This window comes from Pseudochaenichthys georgianus, chromosome 11, assembly GCF_902827115.2.
Source record: "Pseudochaenichthys georgianus chromosome 11, fPseGeo1.2, whole genome shotgun sequence".
Taxonomy (NCBI): domain Eukaryota; kingdom Metazoa; phylum Chordata; class Actinopteri; order Perciformes; family Channichthyidae; genus Pseudochaenichthys; species Pseudochaenichthys georgianus.
The window spans coordinates 24,957,981-24,968,837 of record NC_047513.1 but is presented as its reverse complement, the minus strand read 5'-3'; the positions used below and the strand labels follow the sequence as shown (position 1 = coordinate 24,968,837).

At 41.3% G+C, this 10,857-nt stretch overlaps 1 protein-coding gene across 5 annotated transcripts in view; it reads left to right on the top strand.

Moving 5' to 3' along the window:
* Window positions 1–9,579, top strand: part of fhod3a (formin homology 2 domain containing 3a) — a 91,782-nt gene extending 82,203 nt beyond the window's left edge. For 4 of the 5 annotated variants that reach the window (XM_034094673.2, XM_034094672.2, XM_034094671.2 and 1 more), the window contains 10 exons: window positions 1,630–1,788; window positions 2,108–2,290; window positions 3,349–3,468; window positions 4,176–4,337; window positions 4,615–4,805; window positions 5,386–5,590; window positions 6,367–6,390; window positions 7,027–7,237; window positions 7,901–8,062; window positions 8,658–9,579. In XM_034094673.2, coding sequence (XP_033950564.1) covers window positions 1,630–1,788; window positions 2,108–2,290; window positions 3,349–3,468; window positions 4,176–4,337; window positions 4,615–4,805; window positions 5,386–5,590; window positions 6,367–6,390; window positions 7,027–7,237; window positions 7,901–8,062; window positions 8,658–8,734 — 1,494 coding nt within the window. In that variant the 3' untranslated portion in view covers window positions 8,735–9,579. The remainder of the gene's footprint in view (window positions 1–1,629; window positions 1,789–2,107; window positions 2,291–3,348; window positions 3,469–4,175; window positions 4,338–4,614; window positions 4,806–5,385; window positions 5,591–6,366; window positions 6,391–7,026; window positions 7,238–7,900; window positions 8,063–8,657) is intronic. The other variant, XM_034094670.2, reaches the window with a different exon arrangement.
* The last annotated feature ends 1,278 nt before the right edge of the window (window positions 9,580–10,857 follow it).

The following is a 10,857-nucleotide window of genomic DNA, read 5'->3' as shown; positions in this document are numbered from 1 at the left end:
ATTATTGCTTTGGCAGACTCTCCTTTGTTCCCTTCTTTAGGTTCTATGGTTTTCTTACCTAACCCATCAGAATGTTAAGTATGTGCTTTAGATATTTTAGATTAGAGATTGCAAGGTTCAAACCAATTTCATGCTGGTTTTCATCTTCGTGATTGGTATAATTTTGTGTATTCTTCAGGTATACATCCATCAGTCTTTACTACAGGGTGTCCGCGGGGTCTTCAAAAGTATTATAAGTTGATAAATCAATTTAACGAAAATTAAGGCTATTTAAAAGTATTAAACGGCATTTTCCAAGGTATTACATTTTGTAGCTTGTTTTGAATAAGTATATACATTGTCCAAAGAGGTTGTGTTCCACAGTCTGCCTGAATGTAATCATGGCGTAGGTGTGTAGTGTGATTCTGTGGAGTTTATTTATGGCATCTCGTTGGGTTTGACGTCATCTGAACAGGACGTCGCACGCTCACTGCTTGATAGCACGAAGCTCCGTTTACGCCGGTTGTTAAACAACATCGTTATGGGGAAATGCAAGTTTGCGTCCAAATGGTTGGAAGATAAGGAGGAAGGACAATGAATACTGTATATAGTAAATGTGACGTAAAGTGTGTTGCCAAGGTAACCGGTTAGAACTCCAAGTGGCGATGAGGTCTTAAAATGTATGGAAAGGGTCTTAAAAAAGGTCTTAAAAGGTTTTACATTTGACTTCAGGATTCCTGCAGATACCCTGCCATCAGTCTTTACTAGTTTTCTAAATGTGCTCCTTTTTATCTATCTATACGTATGTATATCCATATTGTTTGGTCTGAAGTAAAAGCTCAGAGCGTGACAAATATGTGAGTGAAAGGTAGGTTGATGAGCTCAGATGAGACGGCTGTTTCCTGACCACAGAAAGCACAAGTCTCATTTAATAATAGCATGTTTTTGCTTTAAAAACTCACGTGTTCATCTATGCAGGTTCAACTGTACAGAACTTCCCCAACCCCGAATATAGTGCTTCCTCCAAAAACATGGTGTAACGTGAATACAAGATGTAACCATGCATCTAATAGTTTCTGTGTAACATTATATAGAAATGATGTCTAAATGACGTGAATTAAATTGGTATTTCATTACTTATCTTAGTACAAAGACTTCAACAATGGCAGATCCAACTCCTCAGTGGTAGACAAGAAAATGCATCGTAAAAAGTGTGAGGAAGTCTTACACTTAACAGCATAAACTGTAAGATATAACACATTGTGCCAGAGTGATGGTGTAAAGTAAGTCTTCCAGTCTGCATATGGAAAGGGTATTATTACCTCGTGGCAGTAACCAGGTCTTAGCAGCTACTCTGTTACACTTTTATGTGCCGACATATTACGACTTCCTTCCATTTATAGCTTATAAAGTGCTGGTGAGGTCATCTGTTCACATACAGTGACAGTATGGCTGCAGACACCCACAAAAACACACATACTGTAAGGTATTTCCTGTTCCTACTCAACATATAGTTGCCACAGATGCAGTCAATGTAACCTGAGTGATTATCCCTTTAATCCTTACAAGCCCATAACGCAGACCACACTGACAGAAGAGAGGGAGAGGGAGAGACCCGGCATTGACCCTCTCTGTCTTTTTATGTCCTAGAAAACAGCAGCAGACGGGAAGCGGACTGAGATAATCGTTTTGGATTCCAAGAGGAGTAACGCCATCAACATCGGTCTGACGGTGCTTCCTCCTCCTCGCACCATCAAGACAGCCATCCTTAACTTTGATGAATATGCGCTAAACAAGGAGGGCATTGAGGTGAGAGATACAGACTATTTTTCAAGATTCAAGGCTTTTATTGTCATTCGTACATACAGTAGCTCCAGTTCAGTTATGTCGATGAAAATCTTAGGTCCCAGGCTCCTCCAACAGTACAACACAATAAAACAGTGCAAGTAAATACAATCAAATAGAATAGAAGTAGTGCCATAAGAGTCTATGATACATCATTTGTAAGTTGCAAACAGGTGAATGTTATGGATGTTCTTAGTTCAGGTGTTTAACAGGAAAGGAATCCTATATCTTTTTCACTCGTATCCTGCTGTCCTCTCATATTCTTCTATGCCGTTGCTCTCAGAAAATCCTGACGATGATCCCCACAGAGGAGGAGAAGCAGAAGATCCAGGAGGCCCAGCTGGCCAATCCTGACGTCCCGCTGGGCTCGGCTGAGCAGTTCCTCCTCACTCTGTCCTCCATCAGCGAGCTCTCCGCCAGACTCCAGCTCTGGGCCTTCAAGATGGACTACGAGACAATCCAGAAGGTCTGTATCGACACGGGGCAGTGCTGTTGTGATGAGATCAAACTGAAACTGCTCTCATGGATCAATAAGCTCAGACCGAAGCCTTCCTAAAGCATTATAAAGTATTAGTCAAGTAGTAGTTTGTGTACAGTGTTCATTTTGAATTCTTAAAGGGATCCTCAACAGGCTTTGAATTATCAGTGAGCCATTATGTAGCAAAGCTGTCCTTGTATGATTTAATAAATATCAAATCTCAATAAACTCATAATAATCGGGTATTTAATTTGACCTTGACTGACGTGATACAAGTGCTTTCCAATGTATAACTATTTGATCAAAAATAAAATATAGATACTTTTCATGTGTATGTAGAGAAGGAAAGGCCAAGCTGTTAAATGTGCAGTGTGTGTGTGTGCGTGCGTGCGTGTGTGTGTGTGTGTGTGTGTGTGTGTGTGTGTGTGTGTGTGTGTGTGTGTGTGTGTGTGTGTGTGTGTGTGTGTGTGTGTGTGTGTGTGTGTGTGTGTGTTGTACCCGTGTCAGTGGGTATCAACATCCCTCTTAGTACAAAAAACATCCGCAAAACATCATCATGGTTACATCATAACAAAATATGCACGCTTATTAGCGGCACCTCGTCCTAATCTTCCTCTGGAACGCATCCTGGAGGAGAAGTTCAAAGGGAAAAGCCAGAGAATGAAAAACACACCACTGTCCTGCACATTTTAGGGCTTTCCGCGCAGGACGCAGTTGTCTTTAATCTCCATGAAAAGCATCATTCCTGAGCGCGCTCTCGGTAGAACGGCGTTCCCGACTCTTCTCTGTGGGACGGATTGTTAGCGGGAGGTTTCATGGAGGGCAACGTACCGTGCAGGCACACAAAAACACACGCACATAAAAGCAACCTGCTGCTCACAAACAAGATCTTCATATAATCAGAAGCACGTTTGGTAGTGAAGGGTGACCGCGAAAGCAACCGGTTCATGACCTCAAACAAGCACCTGTTCAACCACTTTTATCAGACTCAGGAACACATGTCTTAATTGACCCCACTAATGATGTGCGTGTTTGCCTTCTCTCAGGAAGTAGCAGAGCCGCTGCAGGATCTGAAGGAAGGTATGGAACAGCTGGAGAAGAACAACACTCTCCGATACATCCTGGCCACTCTGCTCTCCATGGGGAACTTCCTCAACGGCACCAATGTGAGTCACGATCATTACTGGTTCATCACACTGGGACATTATTACAAGCTTCCTTTGTCTGCAGCAGTACTTTGTAGTAGTTGTGGAGATGCTCAGTGATTTTAAGTGTAGATATTCTAAGCCTGTCATTTGTAGATTCAAAAGGACATCCCATAGCTACTATCATTCACAGTGAGAACTAGGGCTGTGCAATTCATCGTATTTTAATCGCAATTACGATTTTGGCGTGCCACAATTACGAAAAAAACGATTATTTTGCTTTGCTAACATATTTGATCTAATTAATTGTAGTCTCATTTGTTTTTATTTACCATATTTATATATGTTTAGTAGCTTGTGGAAGTGCGCTCCAAAATATTTGTTGATCTTGTTTATTGGTATTTATTATTTTGATATTATTTATTTAAATGTATCATTTATTTAATTTATATTTGCATTGGTTTTTCAGTTGAATTATACGTTCAGAGTAATCAACAGTTAAAAAGAGACTGTTCAAATAATTTTTTGTTTTAAAGTTCAATAAATGGATGTTTTCAAAGTCAATGAATAATCGTATTTAATAATCGTGATATCAATTATTGACCAAAATAATCGTGAGTATGATTTTTGCCATAATCGAGCAGCCCTAGTGAGAACACAGTGTACCTTTATATCAGTACTCCAGATGTATTCTTTACTCAGTTATGTTTCTTTGGCTTTGTGTCCAGGCTAAAGGCTTCGAGTTGACATATTTGGAGAAGGTTTCCGAGGTGAAGGACACAGTTCATAAGCAGTCTCTGCTGCATCACGCCTGCTCCGTGGTGGTGGAGAACTTCCCTCAGAGCACCGACCTGTACTCTGAGATCGGGGCCATCACACGATCTGCAAAAGTACGCTCAGCTCTCACTAAAGGAAATCTTGTATTAAGACTATTTTGCATCCCTGCACTGTAAAAGCTTTTCACTTTGGTTCAATTTAAAAGCATTTAACTTCCTTTGCTGCCTTAAAATGTGAGTCTAAACTTCAAAGTCTTCTCACTAGTTCTTGCTTCAAACAAGCCATTTTAAGTACGACAACATTCCAAAAAAGTCAACAAAACTTCTAATAATCAGTAAATGTCTATGCAAAAACGTTACGTCTGATTCACCTCCACATCTGCCCCGCCAGGTGGATTTCGACCAGCTGCAGGAGAACCTGTGTCAGATGGAGCGGCGCTGCAAAGCCTCATGGGACCACCTGAAGGTGATCGCCAAGCACGAGATGAAGCCTCAGCTGAAGCAGAAGATGTCTGACTTCCTCAAGGACTGCGCTGAGAGGATCATCATCCTCAAGATAGTCCACCGCAGGATCATCAACAGGTACCTCTCCTCCTCCATTCAACAAGACACAACCTTTACATCCGATACTGACTGAGTCACCGTTTCATCGATTACGAAATTCAGAAATAAAAAGCTTATTGATATGCTACTGTTACTTAAAGACGAGGATCACAGGAGTGTTTAGTGGAGCTAAAAGGATCCTCTTGCACACAATACAACTAAAACTATACAAAACCCCACTAGAGGCACTTACAATGTCCACAAAGACACATGAAACATCCATAAAGAGCCTCAAAATGACTACAAAGAGACACAAAATGACTAAAAACTAGATGAAAAAAACACATGGAGACCCAAGATAACTAAAACTAGACAAAAAACACTTATAATGTCCACAAAGACACATAAACACACCATAAAAAAGACTCAAAATGAACACAAGGAGACACAAAATGACTGAAGAAACATCTTCAAACTTGGAAAAATGAACTGTAATTAGAGTGTCACATTTTGATGTACAGTAAAACTGAAAATAGATATTTAACGGTCTAAATAAATGGCATTACACCGAGAGAAGTACAAGGACTTTGAATACAATGTGATGTTCTCCTTCTGGCAGGTTCCACTCCTTCCTGTTGTTCCTCGGCCACCCGGCCTACAGTGTGAGGGAGATCAGCGTCCACAGGTTCAGTAAAATCCTCAGTGAGTTTGCGCTGGAGTACCGGACCACCCGAGACCGCGTGCTGCAGCAGAAACAGAAACGGGCCGACCACCGAGAACGCAACAAGACCCGAGGGAAGATGATCATGGACGTCAACGCTCCTGTGAGCATCACACACACACACACACACACACACACACACAAACGCGCGTACACACAGAATCCTTTACCCACACTCTGACTTTCAAATCTTTTTACTTTCCCCTTTTTTTCCGTAAAGTGCACCTATCATGCTATTTTTAGGCAATAGCATAGGTCTCAGATGTATAAAAAACATGTCTATGAAGTGTTTTGCTCAAAACACCAAACAGATCACCCGTTCTAGCCATGCCTCATATCCCTCTATTTCACTTCCTGTTTCAAAAATGCTGATTTTGGGTATAATTGATAAAAAAGGAGGGGTCTGAGCTCATGCGGGACCCGGCAGATACTGTCTAAACTAAATACTGCCGTGATGAAACGCCGGTTATACCACAAGGTGAGTTCCTTTTTATTTCCTGCTTCTTCACGCACATGCTCTCCAGTACAGGTTAGCTCTGAGTGTTAGCGATGCTAATGTAAACACCGACCATATTACGTCCAAAACAGTCGGGCATTGTTTCTGATAGCAACGTTTCTGATTGGGCCGTGGGTCCACATTTCAGATATTACGTCATATCGGACGCAAATCTGGATCAGCTCCGTTGTACCCCCGTTTTTAGAGATTTGGGTACGGAGGAAAAGAGAGAGGGTTTTATTTTTTGACGCTGCGCGTTTCCCCGATACATATTTATGTATAAAAGACATCAAAAAGTGCCGTTTGCATGATAGGTCCCCTTTAATCTAAAGCTGCCTTATTCTTCATTTTCTTTGACTTTCACTCCTTTCTTTCCCCTGTAGTCTGATGATGAAGAGGAGAGTGAGGTATCCACATAAGTGCTGACTGCTTGCATGTGTGTGTCCGTGTGTGTGTGTGTGTGTGTGTGTGTGTGTGTGTGTGTGTGTGTGTGTGTGTGTGTGTGTGTGTGTGTGTGTGTGTGTGTGTGTGTGTGTGTGTGTGTGTGTGTGTGTGTGTGTGTGTGTGTGTGTGTGTGTGTGTGTGTGTGTGCATGAAACCACTAACCTTTTCTAGACTTCTCCAGGATGTTCCTACAGGTTGGATGTGTAACCGTTTATTATTATTAGGTTTTTAATTGAAGGAAAGAAAAGCGATGATTTATGCCAGATTTAGCTTTTAGTTCATTTCTCTCTGCAGTCCGTTGACAGGTACACACACAACAATCAACATACATTAAATACATGACATCTTAACTATCGCACTAATAATAATAATAAGGACGGATTGGAGCATGGATCAACATATCAGCACCTTTATAAGTACAACCATACAATTACAATTCATTTAAATTCAAGAACCGTCAAAGGGAGACTAGTTGCTGAATATTCATTGTTGCTGAATGGGTCTGTGCACCTTGATTTTCAGTCTTGGCTTGTTTGAGTCAAATAGTAAATACAAGCTGCTGATTTGTTATTCTCTTGTATTCTGTCTCTCCCCCCCAGTGTGCTCGGTATGGCTCCAGCAGCAGCACCACCAGCGCCCCCAGTGGCAGTCAGGAGTGTGAGCAGCCTCAGGGTCTGGGCCACACTGAGGATGCTGCAGAGCATGAGCACATGAAGGCCATGCTGAGGACCACCCTCAGCGGGGGGGACAAGGAGGCCAGTGCCGTGCCGGGGCTGCGCACACGGATGAGATCCCGGCCCGGAAGAGGAGGTACGACGATGATGATATAATGTATATCAGGGCTGTCCAAACTTTTTTCACTGAGGGCCACATACAGAAAAATATACGAAGGGCCGGGGCCGCTCACTCGAGGTGAGGTGTATCCGTTCAGTTATGAGTTAGCTAAATCAATCAAATGTAGGTAAATAATGCTTGATACTTGAAAATGAAACAGCTACATCACAGCTCTCCATAGGGTTTAATTTATTTATTTTGTTGGCAGCTCATTCCTTAAAACAGAAGCTTCAGATTGCTTATACAAAGAGGAAATATGAAGGGTATATTTCAAGCTTGTTATGTAATTAAGTTATTGGACTTTTATCAACTAAGATTTGTTTGAGAATGTTTCCAACTTCAATTGATTGAATTGATTTGAAAAGTGGGCCTTTTAACACATATATATACTGGGTAATATATGTTTACATATATATTTAAGAAGTACAATATATGACAAGCACAAGTTTCTCTTTGTGGGCCATATTTCATTATACTTTTGGAATTAGCTGAGGACCGTTTCTAAATGGGCTGCGGGTCGCATTTGACCCCCGGGCCGTAGTTTGGATATGATCACACCGAGGAGGCCAAAGTCAAACCAGAGTCACTAAATCGGTCTTGTTTTTTTAAACCTTGATCAATATTCTCAATTTTTTTCAGGTCGCATTATGCCTTCAAGGACTCCGCCTGTGGAGGACACTCCGATCGGTGGAGACGACGACGCAGATGCAGACGAGATCATGGAGCGGATAGTGAGGTCGGCCACGCAGGGTCCAGCCCAGCCCAGAGAGAGGAGGAGGTCCAGAGCCAACCGCAAGTCCTGTAAGACCTGAACCTGAACCGCTGTCCATAAACTGAACCAGATACTCATCCTCCACAGGGCTAGCTTCGGTGATCACACGGAAAGCTGCTTTCATATAATGCGAGAATACAATCGGTTGATCACTTTTACGATGAAGTTTTGTTAAGGGGTTACAGTTGCATCATGTCTTTTAAACAGTAACATTAAAGCATGGAAACATGTCGCAGTCGAGACACAAAATACAAATACGAAACGGGACCTCACCTTATCTCAACATGTCTGATTTAGTGTTGTGCCGTTAGTAAGTCATTGTTTTACTATCTCATTATGATATGGTTAATCCAGCAACCAAGTAATGTTTTCTTATACAGTTGGCGTACTTGTTGTTGAGGGTTTAAAAACAGAAAGATCAAAGGTGATGCAGAGATATGGTGTGGCACAGTATGGGTGAGGCTCCAAACACACTTGACTCTGAACTTACCACAATGCAATCGGATGCATTCACACATTGTCTATATCACCGGGAAACATGAACGCTGAGACGTAATTACCAATTGTATACATGCTGTCGTTATAAACGTAATCATAGATCATGTATTTTGTCTCTCCTCACAGTGAGGCGCACTCTGAAGAACGGCCTGACCCCAGAGGAAGCTCTCGCTTTAGGACTTAGTGATTCTCCAGATGGATAAATGGGATCTTCCCGCCGCCTGTCGTCATTTCCGTGGAAACACCGTGACAATCATTCAAATCGACATCTCTGTCCGCCGCCTGCCTTCGCCTCACTTTACAGAGTTGTATTCCACCAGTCACAGACCCCTGTTTTTGCCAGCTGCTAATGTTGCCTGATGTGTCTGAGTGAAGAAGCTGCAGCCGTGATAGCGCTTAGTTTTTTAATGCAACCGATGTATTTAACTTGACAAGGAAAAGGACATTTCAATTCAGTGCCGCTGCGTCTACACTGAATGGAAAAATGTTCGCGTTAGTCCTAAGGGAAACGTTTTGCTTGTGAGTTTTTGCATCTGTGACGTCACTATTTTTCATTTATTTAAGCTGTGAATTTCAGTTGTTTAGGATGACAAAGTTTGATTTGCTCTCTAATCCAGTTTCAAAGAATCCCAGGAGATCCTCAAACAAAGAGGCGAATGCTTCTGCAGCTGCACGTTTGTGTTGAGTAGGAATGAGAACGGTTTTCTATCCGATGTGATGTGCCTTTCATTTAAAAGGGACGGTGGTACTGTGCTTTTAGCCATCCCTCCCTCTTGTTACAGTCACCTCCTATTTCTCAGATAACTCACAAATATCACATTCACAGGTGCGGTTATATCGAGTACAACTGTTCGTTACATTTCACTTTTTTATTTTGGCAAAATATTTATTTGCAAAGCTCGGACATCTTGCACTTTACTCGACATTATACGTTTCTAATGCTGAAATGAATGACTCGTACAAAACAGACAAAGGAAGTATTTATCTCAGAGGAACTGTTTGTAAAGTGTAAAAAGACAAAAAGATAAAGACCTTTTTAAAATTGTAATCTATTTTGAAGGACATGCAGGAAGTTCTGCAGAAAATGTGTAAATGCCCTTTTCAGCTGCCAGGTACTGAGTACTGTAGACTACAGTGTGCATGATTAGTGCGGTTCGTTTGATGTAATATTTTTGTAATTTCTGTAGAAACTTGTATTATAGTCTGAGAGAAAAGAGGCTATTCTGTGAATTGTTATAAAATAAATGAAAGGTGTGGTCAAAGCTGAAATATGTTTTCAAGGAGATGCTGTGTGCTGAGAGGAGAGCAGGGTTCAGCATTCACTCTGAACTCTGTACGTTATATGAACTTGAAAAGTTTGTGGATAATAATAAACGTCTCAGCTAAACCATCTGCTCCTCTCATGGTACAACGGAAAACACAGGGAAACATCGCTGCATAGATATAATGTGGTGAGCTGAACATGAAACCATGGTTACACTTTCACTTGAAATGCTGTGTATAAACACTCTGCAATAAAATACAAAAAACATTGAGTGAAAAAAAGTGTTGTTCTTCTTCTATGCTTTCCCCTCTGGAGCACACACTTAAAACATGTAAATGGAATCCCTGAGACAGCACAACTTATTTCACTCTGTAACCCTGCATGTCTGCACTTTGCACACGCTGCTGAGAGCATGCAGCCTTTTAATCTGGCTGCATGTGTGATTTCCATATCAAGAGTAAAGCTCTGAGGCAATAACTTGACAATGTGCTGTAAGATACTGACATCTAGTGCCACATTTGGGGTATGTATAAACTCCAAGACTTTTAGCAGTAGTTTCAATTAACTGGCAACCAAATTGTGTTTTTCCAACTTAATAAGTTAAATACAGTATACAGTGTTGAAAGCTGAACACACACATTTAGAAGTAAAGAAAGACAAAGAATTTGAATTTTATATTTGAATTGTATTTCAAAATTGTACAAAAAGATCTAAAAAGTTGCACAAGGAAAAACTCCACAAAACCCTTTAACAGGAAAACAGTGGAGAAACCTCAGCCAACCGAGACGTCTCCAGAACGCATCGAGGTCCAGCAAAGATGGGAATAAGATCTGGAAAATAGTGAGAGAAAGCGCAAAGAGTTAGATAGAAAGACGGACATGTACCGACAAACGTTTACTTTTGCAAAACAAAAAAACACTTTGACACGTTGACCACCTGAGACACATCCGCCAACCATTTCTGTTTTCTTAGTCACCGACCTGTTGGAGAATAAGTAATAGAAACAGGGGAAAACAGACTTTATTCTCCAATACTCATCATACTGTGTTAACGTCCGTGTGA